Consider the following 21,784-nt stretch of genomic DNA (forward strand, 5'->3'; position numbering starts at 1 on the left):
ATAAATAAAATAGGTATGATGTGAAGGTGGAACTTCCTCGAGTTATGTAAACTTGCTCCCTTAGTTCCTTATAACAGGTCAGTGCAAATTTTTGGTACTGTATATTGACAGCCAAGCAGGATGATTACTTAGTACTTAATCACCTCAGCAGTGATTTTTTTGCTGTTTGAATAGATCAACAGGAAAAAGGTGTACTTAGATCCCGGCTCTTTGAGCTCTGGTCAAGTGAAAAATTCTCTAAATTATATAAATAGTAGATCATTGTCATAAATAGATAGTTAAGGGTTAATACCTCTTTTACCTGTAAAGGGTTAAGAAGTTCACTTAGCCTAGCTGACACCTGACCAGAGGAACCAATGGGGGGACAAAATGTTTCAAAAGGAAGGAGGGAAGTTCCCTTTGTCTGGGTCAGTTTCAGTTTTGGGCAGAGTGGAAAAGATCAAGGAATCCGCTCTTATCAGAGTAGTGAGTATTAGAAAAGGAATAAATAGGTTTTGTTTATTTTCTTTTTGCAACTTGTCTTGGCATTAGGGGAATAATCAAATTGGGAATTCTTTTGTGTAACTAAGTTTTGCCCAGGGGCACATCCTCTGTGTTTTGAATCTGTTGTCTGTGAGAGTAGCTGGTATGATAATCTCTCCCAAAGGTTTGTCTTTCACCTTTCTTTTCTTTAATTAAAAGCCTTCTTTTTAAGAACCTGATTGATTTTTCCCTGTTTTTAAGATCCAATGGGATTGGGTCTGGACTCACCAGGAATTGGTGGGGGAAAGGAGAGGGGATGGTTAAATTCTCCTTGTGTTAAGATCCAAGGATTTGGATCGGTGTTCACCAGGAAATTGGTGAAGAAGTCTCTCAAGGCTACCCAGGGAAAGGAGTTAGAAGTTGGGAGTGGTGGCAGCAGGACCAGATCTAAGTTGGTAATTGAGCTTAGGGATTGACATGCAGGTCCCCATATCTGTACTCTAAAGTTCAGAGTGGGGGTGAAACCTATGACAACCATAACTGGTATTTTAAAGTAAGCAGCTGAAAGACAAGTTTATTTCAGGCATTCTGATGTCCTTTCAAACAGTATCTCAGTTAGTGTGCGGTTTGTTCAGCATTTGTATGGCATTTAATCCTACAGTTGAACCAGCTCTTAAATATCCAAAATGTCAATGAACTAGGTAAGCAAGAGTCCCCGCACAGAAATTCTTTAGAGGCACTTTTGACTGCATGCCACATTTCATATTCTATTAGCTAGAGACTGTAATAACAACAGCAGATGACTTCTCAATTTCAGTAGATGAAAGGCAGTGGATCTCTACTGGCAAGAATAAATGTATTTGTCTGATAGAACTAAATGTTTTATACATGCATTTCAGAGAGTGACAAAAATGATGAAATTGACTGTGCAAAAATAATACTGAAAAAAATATTGATTCATGAGTAACTATATATTTTTATTTTAAAACATAATATATTCTTTATATGACCCCAACAAAGTACAAAGGAACAAATGTGCTGAGAGAGAGAATTAATTTAGATAGAATTAAAATGCTGCATCATTTTTTTAACACAGCCTTAAATCCAGTGTTGCTGTGGATCCCCCTGTGTTGTTACATGAGTAAATTCCTTGGAAAACATGGAAATGAAGTGATTGAGCTGGCTACATACTTTTCAGGATTCAGAAATTTGTGCCAGCACATCCTCCATATTAAGAAAGGTCAATAAGTTAAAACAGTGTGCCCAAAGTTTAATACCTAAATCCAAGCACCTTAGCAAATTGACCAATGTTAATTTTCAGAGGTGTTGAACATTAATTGCTCCCACAAAAGTAAATTGCCCCACACCGCCTGTTTAAATGGCTATGTATGGATTAAGGTTGCTAATTTTAGGCACTTAGTTCTAAAAATTTTGACCTGAAGTTGTCTAAGCTCATAGTTGCTGGAAAGAGGGGTGCTGGGGTGGGGTGGCTGCCACAGCCCCTGGCTTGAAGTGGTTTCCAGCATATACTGAGTTTACAGTTTGGTTCAATGGCTCTCAGCACCCCCTCTATACACATTTTTCTAGTGCCCCTGTCTCACTCCCCCACGCCCCCAAAATCCACCACAGCAATGAGTCTCAGAGCTTGGGTTTAGACTTGAGCTCATGGGGCTTGTGTTATGGTGCTAAAAATAACCATGTAGATTTTTTGGGTTGGACTGGAGCTCATGGCTTGAAGCCCACCTATGTCCCAGGGCATTGGAGCCCAAGTTCTAGCCCAAGTCAGAACAGCTATGTGGCTAAATTTATCATCCTAATGCGGGCCCAAATTTCTAGACCCAGGATCTGAGACTTGCTGACACGTTTTTGTTTTTGCAGTGTAGACATACCCTACGAGGCTAGTTTTTAAAGGTGCTTAAGCACCTAAAGTTGCAGACAAGTGCCTAGATGCCTAGTGTGTTAGTCAAAAGCATGTACTTCCCACAAGGAATTTAAATACCTTTAAAAATCATTCCTATATTTATAAACACAGCCCTGACCAAGGTCTCTCTGAAAACATAAGTAATCCTAGAAAATATCATCCAACTGGACCAAATACTGCTTTCATTTGTATCCATTTAACTATGGTTTTATGGATATATATGAAAGCAGAAATTAGCCTTAGGCCTGGTCTACACTAGGCGTTTATGTCGAAGTTAGCGCCGTTAAATCGAATTAACCCTGCACCCGTCCACACTGCGATGCTATTTAGTTCGACATAGAGGTCTCTTTAATTCGACTTCTGTACTCCTCCCCGACGAGGGGAATAGCGCTAAATTCGACATGGCCATGTCGAATTAGGCTAGGTGTGGATGGAAATCGACGCTAATAGCTCCGGGAGCTATCCCACAGTGCACCACTCTGTTGACGCTCTGGACAGCAGTGCGAGCTCGGATGCTCTGACCAGCCACACAGGAAAAGCCCCGGGAAAATTTGAATTTGAATTCCTTTTCCTGTCTGGCCAGTTTGAATCTCATTTCCTGTCTGGACATCGTGGCGAGCACAGCAGCACTGGCAACGATGCAGAGCTCTCCAGCAGTGATGGCCGTGCAGTCTGGGAATAGAAAGAGAGCCCCAGCATGGACTGATCATGAAGTCTTGGATCTCATCGCTGTGTGGGGCGATGAGTCCGTGCTTTCCGAGCTGCGATCCAAAAGAAGGAATGCAAAGATCTACGAGAAGATCTCTAAAGACATGGCAGAGAGAGGATACAGCCGGGATGCAACGCAGTGCCGCGTGAAAATCAAGGAGCTGAGACAAGGCTACCAGAAGACCAAAGAGGCAAACGGACGCTCCGGTTCCCATCCCCAGACATCCCGTTTCTACGAGGCACTGCATTCCATCCTCGGTGCTGCCGCCACCACTACCCCACCAGTGACCGTGGACTCTGAGGATGGGATACTGTCCACGGCCGGTTCCTCGGACATGTTAGGGGACGGGGAAGATGAGGAAGGAGATGAGGAGGGCGAGGCAGTCGGCAGCTCTCACAACGCTGATTTCCCCGACAGCCAGGATCTCTTCATCACCCTTACAGAGATCCCCTACGAAGCGTCCCCAGCCGTTACCCCGGACACAGAATCTGGTGAAGGATCAGCCAGTAAGTGTTGTAAACATCTAAACATTTATTTTTAACAAAACAGGAATATTAACAATTAAAAGAATGGGTTGTTCATGATTAGTGTGCCCTAGGCGCTTAACGGTTTAGTAAGGGGCAGTGCAAGTTTTGAAAACAAATCTAGCAATGTCCGGTTTTCAGTGATTGTCCTGCACAAGCCGCTCTACTGTTTATTCCATGCTACTGCAGCTACAGTAAAATGCGGTCTATGTGTCCGGGGATAGAGCAGTAATCCTCCTGGGACATCTCGATGAAGCTCTCCTGGAGGTAACTTGAAAGCCGTTGCATGAGGTTCTTGGGGAGAGCGGCCTTATTGGGTCCTCCGAAGTACGACACGTTGCCGCGCCACGAGATTATCAAGTACTCGGGGATCATTGCTCTGCACAGCAGGGCGGCATACGGCCCTGGTCTTTGGAGGCTTTCCCGGAGCATTCTCTCTTTGTCGCTCTCGGAGATCCTCATCAGGGTGATGTCGGCCATGGTGACCTGCTTTTAATTAGGTAGGGGAATGTTAGTGTTGGGACTGCTTTCCCGTTCCTTTACAGAACTGTAACCGCTGGTTTGCAGCCACGCGGTGGAGGCGGGAGAGGGGCAGCCGAAAGGGATCGTTCCCGGGGACAGCCGCGAGGGGGTGGGACAGGGGCAGAGTTCCCGCTTGCCGGATTGCTGGCAGCAGGGACTGACATTGATTTAAATGTGAAATGAGGCCAGTGGTAATATAAAAGTTTTAAACTGCCACAAGTGTACGGCTTACCATGTCTGCCTGCAACAGAAATTCCGTTGTGCTGCCTCGCTTCTCAAATGTGCTGTTCAAGACCCCAGGCACTGAATGCGAAGGCCGAGAATTCGACCTTGTGCTGAGTGCGCATGTGAAAGGTGCTGTGCATGGTCTTGTTCACAGAGAAAGACTATGTTCTTTGTTCACAACTACATTTATCTTTCTGAGGAATTCACTCCCTTTTTCGCATTTCCACAGCCCCGTCTGCGACTGTCTCACAACCTAGCCTGGAATCACACTCCCAGAGGCTAGCGCGGATTAGGCGTAGGAAGAAGAGGACACGGGAGGACATGTTCTCTGAGCTTATGGCCTCTTCCCAAGCCCAGGCAGCACAGCAGACCCAGTGGCGGGAGAACTTGACCCGAATGCACCAAGCCAACATGGATCGGGAGGAGAGGTGGCGGCAGGAAGACCAGCAGGCGACTCAAACGCTGCTTGGACTACTGAGGGAGCAAACGGACACGCTCCGGCGCCTTGTGGATGTTCTGCAGGAACGGAGGCAGGAGGACAGAGCCCCGCTGCAGTCCATCTCTAACCGCCCTCCCCCGCCACCAAGTCCCATACCCACCTCACCCAAAGTGCAAAGAAGGAGAGGCGGCAGAGTCCCTGCTAAGTCTCACTCCACCCCTGCAGAGAGCTCTAGTAGCAGAAGGCTCTCATTTCCCAAAATTTGAAAAGTTCTTTCCTTCCCGCCTGACACAAGCCCACGTCCAAGTTTCACCTCCCAATGCCATGTGTAGTTGATAATAAAAAATTCGTTTCTGTTAACTACTGTTTCAATCATGTTCTTTTGGAGGAGGAGGGGAAAGGGGGTTGGTAATTGGACAGGACAGTCTCCTTTGGCAGGGTACATAGTCGGGGGCAGGCACAGCAGCAGGGCACATACACAGTGCAGTGATGCAGTGACTAGTTACCCCGGTTAGTCTGGGAGGTTGTTTTGATGTAATGTTGGGGGGGGGGGTTGCTCTGTGACTTTGTGGCGGGGGAGGGCAGTTACAGATCTTAAGCGCCGGTCCTTAGGCAGGATCACAGAGCCACACAGCATGGGATCTGTAACCGTCCTCCCCCTGCCACAAAGTCAAATAGACCCCCCATACACACAGTCCCGATCAGGAGGGTTGACAGGCTCCGTTGAAACAAGCATCCCACCACAGCGGAGCCTGTCAATCCTTGAGTTTAGAAGCTGCATTCGCGTCACAACACTACACCCGCCCCGCACCACAGTCTGCATCCCAGTTTTAAAAAATTCCCGCGAAAACAGTATTAAAGAAAACGGTGTGCTTTAACAAAGTAGAACTATTTTTATTTCGACACGTGTGTTGGAGGGGGGGTGAAGGGGGTATGTAACTGGATAGGATAGTCAACATTACCTGGGTAAAGAAACGGGGGCAGGTTTAGCTTCTCAGTACACAAACTATAAAGTCACAGGTTACCCTGCTCACTCAGGAACTTTGCTTTCAAAGCCTCCCGGATGCACAGCGCTTCCCGCTGGTCTCTTCTAATCGCCCGGCTGTCTGGCTGTGAGTAATCACCAGCCAGGCTATTTTCCTCAACCTCCCACCCCGCCATAAAGGTCTCCCCCTTGCTCTCACAGAGATTGTGGAGCACACAGCAAGCTGCTATAACAATGGGGATATTGGTTTCGCTGAGATCACAGCGAGTCAGTAAGCTTCTCCATCTCCCCTTGAGACGGCCAAAAGCACACTCCACCACCATTCTGCACTTGCTCAGCCGGTAGTTGAAGAGTTCTTTTTCAGTGTCCAGGGCGCCAGTATAGGGCTTCATGAGCCAGGGCATTAGCGGGTAGGCTGGGTCCCCGAGGATGACTATAGGCATCTCCACATCCCCAACAGTTATTTTGTGGTCCGGGAAGTAAATACCTTGTTGCAGCCGTCTAAACAGACCAGAGTTCCTGAAAACACGAGCGTCATGAACCTTGCCCGGCCATCCCACGTAGATGTTGGTAAAACGTCCCCTGTGGTCCACCAGTGCTTGCAGCACCATGGAAAAGTATCCCTTTCGGTTAATGTACTGGGTGGCCTGGTGGTCCGGTGCCAGGATAGGGATGTGAGTTCCATCTATGGCCCCACCGCAGTTTGGGAATCCCATCGCTGCGAAGCCATCTATGATCGCCTCCACGTTTCCCAGGGTCACTACCTTTGGCAGCAGTACATCAACGATTGCCTTCGCTACTTGCATCACAACAACCCCCACGGTAGATTTGCCCACCCCAAACTGGTTCGCGACTGACCGGTAGCTGTCTGGCGTTGCAAGCTTCCAGAGGGCTATGGCCACTCGCTTCTGTACACTCAGTGCAGCTCGCAACCGGGTGTCACTGCGCTTCAGGGCAGGGGACAGCAACTCACAAAGTTCCAGGAAAGTTCCCTTCCGCATGCGAAAGTTTCGCAGCCACTGGGATTCATCCCAGACCTGCAGCACTATGCGGTCCCACCACTCAGTGCTTGTTTCCCGTGCCCAGAATCGCCGTTCCACGGCATCAACATGACCCATTGCCACTGTGATGTCCTCGGCGCTGGGTCGCCTGCTTTCTGACAGGTCTGTGCTACTCTCAGACTTCAGGACATCACCGCGGTGCCGTAGCCTCCTCGCCTGACTTTTCTGCATCTGCCTCAGGGAAACCTTTATGATAAGCTGCGAGACGTTGAGAGCGGCCACAACTGCAGCGATGGTCGCAGCGGGCTCCATGCTCGGAGTACAGTGGCGTCCGCGCTGTCAATGACTGGAAAAGCGCGCGAACTGTTTTCCCGCCGGCGCTTTCAGGGAGGGAGGGCGGGAGTGATGGACGGATGACGACAGTTTCCCAAAAGCACCCTCGACTCATTTTGTTACCCAGAAGGCATTGCCGGCTACACCCAGAATTCCAATGGGCAGAGGGGACTGCGGGAACTGTGGGATAGCTGACCACAGTGCACCGCTTCGAATGTCGACGCTATCACCGTTAGTGTGGATGCACAAATTCGAATTACTGTCCTTAGTGTGGACACACACGTTCGACTTTGCAATATCGATTACAAAAATTCGATGCAAGTAAAATCGAACTACTCTCGTAGTGTAGACAAGGCCTTAGTCAAGTTAAAAAATCCTGCATAAAAGATGCTCTTTTTGGTTATGGAGACCACAACAGCTTGTAGGCATTTGCAGTTGAATTAGAGCTCATGTGAATTTTCACACTACAGTCATCCCATTTTCTGACCAGATTTAGTGCTGATTTGAAAAAAAAATCAAATTTTGACATTTGGACTAAAAAGTAATCAAAATTTAACTCGGAATGAAAGGGACAAATTAATCACAAATAGTTGATGACAATAGAGAGAGCTTGGCATCCTGCTTAGGCTCTATGAAGAGACTGAATTGGTATTTCAGTTTCTGAGTTGAGCAGAAAGGCAGAGGTTAATCTTAAATGACACAGCTTCTCTTTTTCCTTTGTATAGGATCAAAAGCAGAACAGAACAGGGAAGTGTCCGCGCAGATGATAAAAATTAATGGCTACTTTGGAAAGAAAATAAGGATAGAACTCATTAGAGCTGCTAACGATGCTATGTAGAGATGCTTAACAGAAATATCCCCTCCAGCTCAATAAGAGACGCGGGGGGGGGCAATTCTAAAGGATGGAAAAGTGGGCAGCCCTAGTAGCCTGACACAAGATTAAGCTCTAGCTTAATAAGGGGGACCTGATGGGATGCTAAGCCAGAATGTGGTTTAAAAAAGCCCCGGAGTAAGGTAAAAGTGATTGTATAGGCCCTACAGAAATTTCCATTTAAATGGGTTTTCTGCTGTTTACCTGTTCTATACATTTGAAAGAGAAGGCCCTGATCTAGTCTTCTGTGTTAAAATATAAGTTACAGTGACTCCATCAATTTCCTTCTCTTTATATATATATGACTACTGTTACAAATAGCACCTCAGATGACTATAACTTAGAGAGTAGAGAAATTTTTTTCTGTTTTCAGTCTGCTATATTTGTGTATTTGGCAGCACTTTGTGTACTGTCAATCTCACAGTTTATCTTCTAAAGTCAGTCAGTCAATTTCCTCCTGTCTTGTTTGTGAGGTTTTCAGACACAACAGTGTGAAGAGGGAGAACCTTTTTTTATTAAAAAATGAAAATATTATTGTAAAAACCCAACATTTTGAAGCAGGATCTTTTAGTTGTCCATGTAGTATGTGTGGAGGGAGACATCTCTGATGTTCAGACTACTGTTTTTATTGATTGGGTTCTTTAAACCTATATAACTGAAAGGTGCTTTTTGAACACTATCCGACACATTTCCTGTATTTATTTTTTTCATAATAGGGTTTACTGAAGAATTTTTCTTTTGGGGAAGGTAAACTTAGCTCAATATCATAAGAGTAGTCTTTTATTTGTATTGCAGTAGAACCTATAGGTCAGGGTCCAATTGTGTTAGACGCTGTGCAAACATACAACAGAGACAGACCCTACCCCAAGTAATTTATGATCTAAGTATATATTATATACCTATAGAGCAGGTCTTCCATCAGTTGTATCTGTTCTTATTTCTGATACATGTTGGAAGGATTTAAAACTATACTGTAACATGTACAAATTCAAAATATAATCTTAAAAAAACCTGGAAAATTTAAGACAAGTTTTGCTTTACTAGTTAAAAATGAATTACAAGATGTTATATGTTATGAAGAAGTAATTGCTCTAATTCTGTTGGTCTAACTTATAAATCTCCATGACTGTATTTTAAAGAATCCTACTCATTTTAAAATGTTTTATTTATGAATCAGTTTAAATTTTAATGAACGGTTTTTATACAAGTAAAATGAACTACATTATTCTGGAAGCCTCAAACCATTATGCTTTCCAAAGATATAGCAGAACACATAGCTTTGTCATGTAAAGAGGATAAATAGTAATTTGAAACCTTTAGCTTTGACTTCCAAGTAAAAAGTAAACTTTTTTCCTTACAAGCAAAAGTTAACACTCTTAAAAGAAACCCATCAAAACACCATTTAAAATAAATCACTGTAGATTATTTTTCTCAAACATTTGTATTAAACATTTGTCTATTTTAGTCCATGTAACAACTGAAAAATTGTGGATTTTGTGAAGACTTATTTAAGATACCATATGTTTTAAAGATTTCTAATTGTATAATGGAGGATGTATACAATTATAATTTTTAAATAGAAAACTCATTTTTTGTGTATGTATAATGTAGACAACAGAAATTTCAGAGTTCTTACTCAGGCAGAGTGGTGTGTGTTTTGTTTTTCTTTTTTTTTTTTTGTTCCCATAAAGTTCCATCATGCATATAAGCATTTTAATGTTATCCTTATAGTGGTGTAGGTGGATTACTGCATTCCTAATTATGGATGAGAGATGTGACTCAGGAGAAATTAAGAACCAGTTTGAACTAAAACTCTTTGACGATAACTTCATTTCCAATTCCCAAGTAGTTCTTTATTTCCTATTTCTTGTTGAGTCCAGGGTTTGATTATAGTATTTCCAGTCTGAATTGAAATAAGAAATAACAGTCGCTCAAGATGTTTGGTCTTATGAGATTTTCTTCTCAATTTTGCAACTTGACTCAGAAACAGATATTTGTTAGGGCTTTCCAAATATTGCTAGAATGCTATGAACTTTCTGGTGGTGATCTTGCAAATTCTCCTTTTGGACTGAAACTTCCCATCTCATGTTTTGGAGTAGCTCATAGGTAATTTTCAGTCACTTGTAACTTTTCAAATTTTGAACCATGTTCCTTCAAACACAAAGACAATTATCTTAGTTGCAGACTAAATGCATGGCAAGAGTAAAGTTTAAAAATATAAGTGAGTGTAAGAGTCAGTAGTGTAACACTGTTGCAAAAAACCGAAACATCATTCTTGGATGTATTAGCAAGAGTGTTGTAAGCAAGATGCGAGAAATAATTCTACTCTACTCTGCGCTGAACGGGAGTATAGTGTTCAGTATAGTGGCCTGAATGAGAGTATAGTGTTCAGTTCGGTGTGCCACATTTTGGGAAAGCTGTGTAAAAAATGGAGAAAGTCCAGAGAAAAGCAACAAGAATGATTAAAGGCATAGAAAACATGACCTATGAGGGAAGATTGAAAAAATTGGGTTCGTTTAGTCCAGAGAATAGAAGACTGAGAGGTGACATAATAGTTTTCAAGTACATAAAAAGTAGTTACAAGGAGGAGGGAGAAAAATTTTTCTCCTTGACCTCTGAGTGTAGGACAAGAAGCAATGGGTTTAAATTGCAGCAAGGGAGGTTTAGGTTGGACATTAGGAAAAAACTTCCTAACTGCCAGAGTCATTAAACATTGGAATAAATTGTGGAATCTTCCTCATTGGAGATTTTTAAGAGCAGGTCAGACAAACGTGTCAGGGATGGTCTAGATAATAAGTCTTGCCATGAGTGCAGGGGACTGGATTAGATGACCTCTTGAGGTTCCTTCCAATCCTATGATTCTATGAGTCAGTGGACAGCAAAAATAGTATTTATACTATATTTTGGACATAGAAGCCTGTGCAACTTGTGTGTGTGTGTGCGCACACGCACACACACACACACAGCTCATCTGAATTATTTCAAACTCTGTCCACAGAAAATACCTTTTGAATGAAAGTAAGCATGAGAAATTCCTGCCCAAAGGGAACACTTTTTTAAAAAAATTGAAAGTTAAAGTGAAATGATGAGAGGGTTAGAACGTCTCTTTCAACCTGTGTTTAGGTTGCACAATCTGTAGCATTGTCACTAACTCTGGCAGAAGAACTAGGAGGTCTGCAACCAGGGTCAGATTTAGGGGCAGGTGTTAGCGTGAATAAATACAGATTTACAGATCCCAGTATGCAAATTCATCATCTTTTATGACCAGGATAAATAATGCATGCAAATCATGCATCAAAGTCCTGAAGTGGGCTACAAATATAATAAAAAATAAGGTATTCAAAAGTTTAACAAATGGGATTGGGGGTCAACAAAGACGCTCCTTGCCTGGGGGCGCCATTTGGTTTAGGGCCCTGACTGCACCTTAGGAAGTTAATAGTTATCTCAAAGAGTAAATTTGTTCTTCTTTGAAATCTCATTTACCTGATGAAGGATTGGTGTGGGAATTTTATAGTGTGTGAAGTTTATTATGTAAGAAATTATCTTCAGGCGTGTTCTGACACTAATGTAACTATAGTTTAAAAAAAATCTGTTTTGGGGGAAAAGAAGCTGAAGTCTTGGTATATGCAGTGAATTTTGAGAAAGAGCATGTGAGGACAGTAAAACACCACCAAGCCTACAGCCAGAAATTGTTGTTCTATACCCTCTTTCGGGACAACTGCATCCAAACAGAATTGCCACTCTATCTATAATAGGAGGTAATGAGTAACAAATGAATTTCTATTTGGAAAGGTGACTTTGGTAGGAAAGCAGCTGGGTGTAGAAAGGTAGGAGATACCAGGAGAAGCTTGTTCTTTGCTATCTAGACCAGTGGTTCTCAAACTTGATTGACCACACACCAACTTCTTTGGGTCTGGAGTAGTTTACAGCCCCCACCCCCACCCCACCACCACACAAGTACATATGCCAATAAAAAAAAAAATACACAACTTTGATTAAATATTAAACAGCAAGACATTGATTCAAACAGACCCAATGATCCATTGTAATAAGACCAAGAGCAAAATTGCAATTGTGGTTGATACTTACTATTAAATGTGCACACTGCGTTGTAGCAAATGGAATAATGTACATTAATGGCAATGACATTGTATAATGCCATGCAAGCTTCACAGAAATCTGTCAAAATGCAGAGCACCATCTAGAGGCAAATGCCTAGCATCTGAGGACCTGATATGTCTGGAGGAATCAGTTTTGCTAGTTATTCATTGTTGTGGGTAAAATGTGCAGAGTCAGGTTTTTTTGTTTCCTTTTTGTTCCCTCCGCCTCCAAAGTATCTCACACACCCGCCCCCCTTCCCCCCCCCCCCAATTTGAGAACCTCTGATCTAGACAAATACCAGTTCTTATGAATAGATGGCCTTAAATTGAATCCATCCTGAGCACTGAATGAAGCAGAAGACCTGTGGCAAAAATAGAATGTGATCATATAATTAAAGACTGTATCATAATACATATGCACAGGCATCCTTAATTCTGGCATTTTCTAACTTTTGAGTATTTGTTTTAATTTGCACCCTAAATAACATTCTTTAAGATGAATGTTTGGTGTGTAATTTCCTAGGGGTTTGCTGCTGTTTTATAGTGGTTTTGTTTTTAGGAAAAAGTAAAAACAAATTCTATGTTAGATACAACTGCAACAACACCTAACCATCAGTCCTCATCATCAGGGTTTGAACTCGCAGCATAGACTTTTAGCAGTTGAACTACAGGACTAGCTGTATTAACAGTTAACGGGAGATCTGTTATCCTGGAGGGTGGATGGACCACTGATACCATACACTAGATGTGAAGGATGGGAGAAGCCTGGCCTGACTTTCTCTCCATGCTCCTCTTCTTCCAGAAGATGGGGACTTCTTGCCCTTTGTGGTGACCCCAGAGGCAAAATGAGACATGAGGCCATGTGCCTGGTCTGAGAGAGGGATGTGAGGATGCCTTTCCTCCCCAACCACCACTACAGCTGCTCCAGCAGTTCCCAGGTATTTACAGTGCACTGCAGGTAGTGCATTGGTGGTGCTGATTCTTTGGCAATGGTGTGTGGGCTTGGTTTTTTAGAACGCTTATGTTCAGTTCTTATTTTAAAAAGCTGTCAGTGTTTTCCTGAGAAACTCAAATAGCAGGGAAATGGCAATTTTTAATAGTTTGCAACTCAGCTAGCCTGAATGTGGCAAACAATGCACTGCTCTAGCTCCAGCAGCTTTCTTCCTGCTAAATTTCAAAGACCTCCTCAAACAATTAGTGTCTCAAAAACTATTCTAGAACAATTAAGATTGAGAACAACCTCTTGCTGTTTGCAAAAGCTTCATCACAATACTAACAATGTAAGCTGTTTTTTTTTCTCCAAAGACTGCTTCCACACCAAAAAACAAACTTTGTAAGACTACATATAACAGTGCCACCTGGTGATTCCCACCACAACAATGCAGTAAATGAAATCTGCAAATAAACAGGATTTGCAATGTTCATGTCTACTTATAGGCTATGGTTAGGTATTACCATCATTTTACAGATTGATCTGAGACACAGGCACATAGAAAGCCGAATTTTGGTCTCAGCTGCACAAATATAATACTTGAATAAATCAATGCAGTTATACCAATGTAAATCTGGAGTAACTGAGGACAGAATTTGTCTCAGAAGTTAAATTACTTGCCTGTGCAAGGATAATACGATTTAATGGATTTCACTTGGGTCTGGATCCAGGAAATCTGGATTCCATTCCAAGTTCTGATACACGCTTTTTGTGTGACCTTGGCCATAGCTCACTTCTTCTATGTGTGAATTGAAGGGAAAGTTTACCTACTTCATGATTAAATGTTGTTAATTCTGCATGACTAAAAAAATATTAGTGCTAGTCCTTTTAGAGGATGGCAGTGTAACTTAGGAACCACCTATCTCCCCATCTTAAATTCCCGCTGAGAGATACCATCACCATACATTTTCACACTTGTACATTTTCAACCAGAAGTAGCATTTTAAATGTCTCATGCAAATAATCCATTGCATTTCCTAATGCTTCTTTGTTTGCTACTTGGTGCTTTGTGGAGTTTTTCTAACAAAAATAGCATGAGTATCGTTGCTCTGTTTTTATTTGTGCCACACTGGATGTTTGCAACATACTTCACATAGCAAATAGTGAGACAAACCTCTTCCCAAAAGGGCTTGGTTTACAATCTAGAATTTAGATATATGTGGCATGACAAGTGAGAGAGCAAATGAGGGAAGTAAGGATAGTTTTAGGTAAATAAAACCACATGGTAAGTCAAGGATCATATACACTTCATGATGGTTTATTTTATTTTTTTCTGTATATTTTTTTCTGTATTTTCAAGGATATGTTATGATGAAAAATGTATTACCAACTGACCTCTTAGATTTAAGGCCCTCTGTTTGCAGTTTTACTGTGGTTTGTTTGTTGCAGGGTGGGGGAGTATCAAAAATGTCCTGGGTTTTACAAAAGCTGCTATTTGGTTTTTACTAATAATTTTTTTCACCCCAATATTGGACCACTCAAGTACGTGATTATGTTAAGAAAACCCAATACATTACAGTAGGTAGATGTGTAGATTTTAATAAGTTAGTCTAAGTGTAAATGTGATGCTGTTAAAGTAAGACAGTGTAGTGGGAAACACACCTGTGCATGCATGCACGTGCATACATCCCATTAACTTTCTGTTCTTGAAATAAACTGCAGCATTAAACTGCTTTTACTTTCAATGCACTTACCTTTCTCTGTTTGTTGGTTTCTTTCTGTCTTCTTGTACCCTGATACTGCCCCAGAAAATTGAGGTTATTTTTTCTTTCTTGGAGATTCTCACCCATGTTTAATGTTTTTATAATAAACACTGGTAAATTCCGGGGAAATTTTAAACAAAATTAAAAACTTAAAATGAAGGGCCTTGTTTTGTACTGTAGTAGAAAGGGCCCTTAGAAATTGCTGATGATACAATAAGATATTGTTTCTGTAACTTACTCTTATTTTTACTTTGAGAAGCACAAAAATATGTATTCCTTTTACTCATTTTATTACACACCATTTAAAGTTTTATCATATTAAATGTGAACTAAAGCAACACATTCACCCCCTCCCCACTTATTTCTAGTGAATTGTGATGAGCAAGGACTATCATTAAAAAGCCATTAATTTTGACATATGATGATGCCAGCATACTATTAATCTAATAAAAACAGAATATATGTTTCAAACCTACATGATAAATTTAGCTAGTACAGTAGAACTGTAAAACAGATGTTCCTGCCAGAAATTATTAATTGTTAGAGCTGAAATTCTTAAGACTTACTGTAATATTTAAAAAATAAATTTGTATTTGACACGTACCACATATCTACTGTGGAGATGACTAATGCATTTACAATAATTGTGTGCTAGGTTTCATTATTATAGCTGCTTTTCTGTAATTTCTTAAATACATAAACTGGATTCTAATCTCTGATCTGTAGCCCACATCAATTCTTAACTCAGACGCTGCATGTAAAAGCAAATCAGAACTGCAGTTCAGAAATGCAGCAAGACAGAGTGAACATCTGAGATTATAAAAGACAGGAACAGTTAGGATTATGGGTTTTTTAATGTACAGCAATTTTTTCATAGTAGTGGAAACAATTCCCAGATTGATAATATAATTTGTATAGCTATAGACTCTCTAGAATATATTCTAATCCAATTTTGATTTCTGACAGCAAACTATTTATTGTCTGGTATGATAGTATTTATTACTTTGGCTGGTTTTAATTTGGCTTTGAATGTGATTCAGTTATTTGTATTAATTCATTCTGTAAACTTCCAAAGGCCTTCCTGAAATATACCATGGTTTTGTAAAATAACTGAAATGAAGAGATACATTTGAAACAAGGATATTTCCGTTTTATGTAGTAAGCATTTCAAAGAGAGCCTACAGATATAGTAGAGGATTAGAATCTCATAGTATTGAAGTCCTGTAGTCATATCTGTCAGTTATGGTTTCCAGACTTTTGTAACTAAAAAGACACTGAAACTTCAAAAATGCATTCAGGATGCCATCTTCATTCTCATAATTATATCTTCAGGCACTCTACAATAAACAGTGCAATACAAGGAGTGCTTGGCTAAGATTTCTGTGAGGTTTGGTATTAATTCCATGGTTTTAAAAAAAAAAATCTTACTTTCTAATTATTAATCAAATGATGTATACTGAAGATTTTGATTATAGTGGTTCTAAATATCCACTTGCAAAACAAATTGCAAAATAATATTATTCTGTGGTTGGTTGGTTGGTTGGTTTATCTTTTTGGATACATTTCATGTTTGGGTTGAGATCACCATTTAGAAGTTGTAGGGGTAGAAGGTGGTGACAAACAAAAAGTAGTCTGAAGCTGATGAACAAAAAATTAGGTGATTTAGGATTAGGTGATTGAGGATTCATTATTGAAAACAGAAAGACATTCTCTGTCAAACTACTAGTTGTGGATTTTAATGTTGTGCTCAGGAGACAAGTGCTTTCTTTCTGCATAATTTTGTGTTTTGCAGGGTAGAACTTCTATCTAGTTTCTATTCATTTCTATCAACAATGTTTTAATTATATTTCCTTTCCCCCTTTTTGTAATGATCCTTTGAGGGCTTTCTTTAGGGCTGAGACAGTTTGTGATACACAAAGGAAGGTCGATTTTTAATAAGTATGAGTAATAATGGTTCAAATAAGATGAAGACTGACAACTTTTTCCCCAATGGTTGAACAAATCTAAATCTTTTTTTCAGATTTGAAAAAAGTTAATTTTCACCTGCCTCCTAAACAGCTGTATTCTGTGGACATGTCCATGGCTGCATCAAAAGGTATACATGACCTAGCTTTGGTCAAGTTAGCTTGCTTAAAATAGCAGTGAGATAAATGCAGAAATTTAAGTGTGTATATTTATGTAGTTTATGGGAAAAGGAAGAAATAGATAGTAATCAATTTATAAATTAGAAGTTATAACATGTAGAAAATTGATAAGGGAAGCCATGGATCGGCGAGGACAGAGGGAGATAAAATCCATGGCAGGTAGGCTAATGGCAATAGGAAGGCATTTTTAAATATTAGAAATAAATGAAATCCTAGCAATGGCATAGACCATTGCTAGATGCAGATGGTTAAGCGGTTAATAATGATGCAGAAACGTCTGAAGTGCTGAAAAAAAAATTTCTCATCTGTATTTGGAATGAAGCAGGATGAGATATTTGAATCACATGAGAATGAAAAAGTTCCTTCTGGACCATTAGTAAACAAGGATGTTAAACACATTCTAGAGATAAACATTTTTATAATCACCAGACCCAGGCAACTTGCACCCGAAAGTTCTAAAGAGTTGGCTAAGGAAATCTCTGGCTCACTGATTTTAATTTCTAATAAATCTTGGAGTAGTGAATAATCCCAGAAGATTGATATGCCAGTATTCAAAAATATGAAGCAGGGTGACTGGGTACCTATAGGCTTGTTAGTCTGACACCGGTACTACACAAAGTGATAAAAAGCTAATATGGGATTCAATTCATAAAGAGTCAAAGGATAGAAAATAATTTAATGCCAGTCAACATAGTTTTATAGAAGTAGGTCTTGTTAAACCTAATTTTGTTCTTTCAGATTACAAATTTGGTTGATAAAAGTAACTGTGTAATATAACTTGGTGCTTGTTTACAAGGGGAAGTGAGTGCACAGGAAGTTTGAATTCGAGATAATTAGCAACTCTGCACTAACTCCCCATTTGGACACTCTTACTATGAACTACAAGGGCTCTTGGGTGGTTTCCCTTAGAAAACTTTAAAAAGTATTCATCTAAAGTCATTTGTGGTGTGCAGTAAGGCAGTTCACTCAGGGGGTCAATGTGGGATAGTTACTGCATTGTAAATTCAGGCCCTAGCTTCCTGCACACTCACTTCCCTGCGTAGATAAGCCCTTAAACCTTTGTAAGGCATCTGACTAAGTACTACATGACATTCTGATTAAAAAAAATTAACACTATTGAACAGCAATAAAACACTTGTTAGATTAAGAACTGGCTAATTGGTAGATCTCAAAATATAGGTGTTAATAGGGAATTCTCATCTAAGAGGAGGGTTCCACAGGGATTGGTGGTAGGCCCAATGCTACTAATTGTTTTTGTCAATGATCTGGAAATAAATACAAAATCATTGCTGAAAAAAATTGTGGATGTCACAAAGATTGGTTGAGTGGTAAATATTTATGATGACAGGGCAGTCATACAAAGCAATCTGGCTCTCTTGGTAAGCTGGGCCCGTGCAGACAAAATAAATATTAACAGATCCAGATGGAGAGTTATAATTCTGGAAGAAGGAATGCAGGCAATACCTACAGAATAGGGGACTGTATCCTGGAAAATAGTGACTCAAAGGATTTAGGAGTCATAGTGGACAAACAATTGAACATGAGCTCACAGTGCAATACTGTGACAACCAGGACGGATGTGATCCTTGGATTTATAAATAGGGGAGTAATGAGTCGGAGTAGGATGATCATATGTTTATCTCACAGATGGACAGGTACAGAGGTAAATACTGGAATATTGCATATAATTATGGTGCCCGCAATTAAAATAGGATGATGGAAAAACTAGAAAGGGTGCAGAAAAGAGCCATAAAAATTATTTGAGGGCTAGAGCTCAATCTGTTTAGTTTAGCAAAAAGATTGAAAGATTACATTATTACAGTGTGTAAATACCTTGCCAGGGTGGGAATGCATGGTACTAAAAGCCTCTTTAATCTAATGGAGAAAGGCATAATAAGAACCAGTGGTTGAAAGCTGAAACCAGACAAATTCTAATAAGTCACAATTTTTGAAGAGTGAGGATGATTAACCATGGGAACCAACTATCAAGAGAAATGGTAGAGTCTCCACCTCTTGTTGTTTCCAAATCAAGACTGGATGCCTTTCTGTATATGCTGTAGTCAAACTCAAGTTGTTAAGCTCAATACAGTGGCAACTGGGTGAAATTTAATGGCTTGTGATATACAGAAGGTCAGACAACATGATCTAATGGTCCTATCTGGCATTAAACAGTGTGAATCTATGAAAAGTCACTTAAGGCACTTTTGAAAACAGTGTGCTTTTATACAGCTTGGAATAAGTTTTAAATGTGAATAAATGGAAAGTACCTATATGACTGAATTTTGTTGTAAGAAAACACAAAGAGATAAATTTTGTGATGGCTTACACGTAGACAATTCCAAGGATTGAAAAACACATTGAAATATTTCAAAGTATGGCTCCCATAAAGGACAGATAAGATTTTAGAATTCCTGGCTCCAGTGAAATCCAGGGCAAAACTCCCATTTACTTTCTTAAGAGTGAAATCCTGACTCCAAATTCTGATCCAAAGCCCGTTCAAGTCATTGGGAGCCTTTCAATGGATTTTTAATCCTGCCTATATAATTCAAATTCAAGTGTTTCTCTGTAAAAATCTGCATTTTATGTTCACTTTAAAAATATATATATATACAAGTAATGTGGTGATTAAGAAATCAAATCAAGAAAAAATACTTTTTTACTCATACTAATATCAGTAGTATCCATGTTTCTATTAAAGAGAGAGAAACAACACAGTACAGCAAAAAGATGTTTTATAATGTAAAACATACTTAAACTTTTGGATGCAGTATTTTCTCTTCTCCTGAAGTAATTTGCAATTGGATACAGTTAATTGAAGTGTAAAAACTCACAGATGAAAATATACTAGATAGTGTTCCTTTTTAACATTTAGTGCTTATCTTTCCCTTTGTATAAAAAAAGTCTTGCTGTTAGTTACCAGCTGCCATATGTCTAACTATGACATGATCTTAATACACTTTTATCATCCCAGTATGTGTCCCCCATCTGACATGCTTTTCCACATCAACAGATACCTTAATTTTTAGAGCATACATGCTGCTAGAGTACCAACAACCAGATTTGTACTCTACGGGGCTTGGCTTAAGTTTTCTGCTAAGAAGATGTAATCAAACAGATCTTTCGCTCTGGAATCCAACAAAAGTGCTGACAAAAAGACAGACTGCTAAAATAATCCTGTATTTAACATAATTGTTATCATATGTTTGTTTTTAGAATTACAGAACGTTAGAAATGCACATATCTAAGCATTACATTTACTTAGATTATAAAATTCTGCAGATTCAAAGGACCAGGAATCGAGCATAGTCATACGCTAGAAAAAACATCTTCAGCAGCAGAAGTTCAGGGTAGAAGATGGCCACCCAAATTCTGTCTTCTATAAGTTGTGGAAATATCACAAAGGGTCTGTAAACCAGTATCAGCTAGAATTTAAATACATGTCAACATTGCTTTTTCAGCACATTAGTGCACTCCGCTTTGGGGGGATAGGGTTTCCTGTTTCAAGATACCAGAAAGTATTTGGTCCAAAACACAAAATAAAAAACTCCTAGTCTCAATAAAAGTCTGGATGAATAGAGAGGTATTGCAATGTTTCCTGAAGAGCAACACATTTGGACTCTCCCTGTTAAATCAAGGAGGAGAGTGAATTCCATGGCCCTCATCTGCCACCAGCCTCAAAAAAACAAATCCGGGCAATCCTGACTCAGAAGTTTTATCTGATTTTAGTTGTTATATTATAACACAGAGGGGTAATTTTCTTTTATTTACAGAGGATCAAAAGCTTTGCATGTTAAAACCAACAACTTTAATTGTCCTGGAAACTAATTGGAAGTCCGTACAGTTTATGGAGCACTCTTGTAGTGTGCTCCCTGAAAGAAGCATTGCTATATACACAGGCAGCTGCTTTCTGCACTAATTAAACTCTTGAGTGATCTGCAGGTGTATCCCAGCCCAGTGAGTCTGGAAGTAACAAACAGACAAGTTGCAGACACCACTGATTTGGTCAACTTTATATATACTGTCTACACACATGCATGTTACATATCTAGATTGTCAGGTGCATTTTGAACCTTATATTCATAGAGGAATTTTACAAATGACTGCTTCTTGGATGCCATTTTAGGAACCTTTGCCTCCAACCTTAGATCCAGTTCAATGCTCTCTTTCTGCAGTTTTCACAGATTTACTGTTGTCGTATCTATCAAAGATTTTGATTACAAAATTAACTTGGTCAACTCCTTTTAGGACCTGCTTCAGAAATACTCCACAGCCAAATCATCTAATTTGTATTCAGCCATCGTTTGTGTGACAGCCATGGCATCTGTGATGTACACTATAATTTCTTTGTTGCATACCTTTGTTCATGGATTCTTTCAGATGGAGCTTCTAGCTGGTGCCCGAATTCATCTTAGTCTGTTCTTTTCATTGTCCTGGGAGCACAGAAGAGGGGCACAGGTCCTATTGGGCGACCAAGAAAAGTTGCCATTGAAACATCATCTCTGCATCTTGCTAAGGACAGGGCTCTGTGGAAACAATTTCTGAACTGATAGCTACTGTGTTTGTCCCTCCCTTGCCAGACTTAAATTTGGTGGTGTTGGCCATGTTAGCAAATGTTTCGATGTCAGATTTCTTGAGTGAGCTGAAGAAGCTACATATGCCTTCAAAATCAACTGTTGTCAGAGTAGCAGCCGTGTTAGTCTGTATCCACAAAAAGAACAGGAGTACTTGTGGCACCTTAGAGACTAACAAATTTATTAGAGCATAAGCTTTCGTAGTCCACGAAAGCTTATGCTCTAATAAATTTGTTAGTCTCTAAGGTGCCACAAGTACTCCTGTTCTTTTAGCAGAATCAAC

The 21,784-nt window shown here is 40.1% G+C and overlaps 2 protein-coding genes across 2 annotated transcripts in view; both read left to right on the forward strand.

Moving 5' to 3' along the window:
• SGCZ (sarcoglycan zeta) overlaps positions 1-21,784 on the forward strand; it is an 895,864-nt gene that overhangs the window by 629,212 nt on the left and 244,868 nt on the right. The window lies entirely within an intron of this gene.
• Positions 3,022-5,068, forward strand: LOC135983712 (uncharacterized). The gene is made up of 2 exons (XM_065596822.1): positions 3,022-3,598; positions 4,593-5,068. The coding sequence occupies exons 1-2, from the start codon at positions 3,022-3,024 to the stop codon at positions 5,066-5,068; spliced, it is 1,053 nt and encodes a 350-aa protein (XP_065452894.1).

Source organism: Chrysemys picta, chromosome 5, assembly GCF_011386835.1.
Source record: "Chrysemys picta bellii isolate R12L10 chromosome 5, ASM1138683v2, whole genome shotgun sequence".
In the NCBI taxonomy this organism is placed as follows: domain Eukaryota; kingdom Metazoa; phylum Chordata; order Testudines; family Emydidae; genus Chrysemys; species Chrysemys picta.

Bases quoted from the DNA above. Each gene is read 5' to 3' on its own strand.
- LOC135983712 (XM_065596822.1), top strand. From the start codon at position 3,022: ATGCAGAGCTCTCCAGCAGTGATGGCCGTGCAGTCTGGGAATAGAAAG. The intron at 3,599-4,592 runs GTAAGTGTTGTA...GCATTTCCACAG, and splicing joins ATCTGGTGAAGGATCAGCCA to CCCCGTCTGCGACTGTCTCA.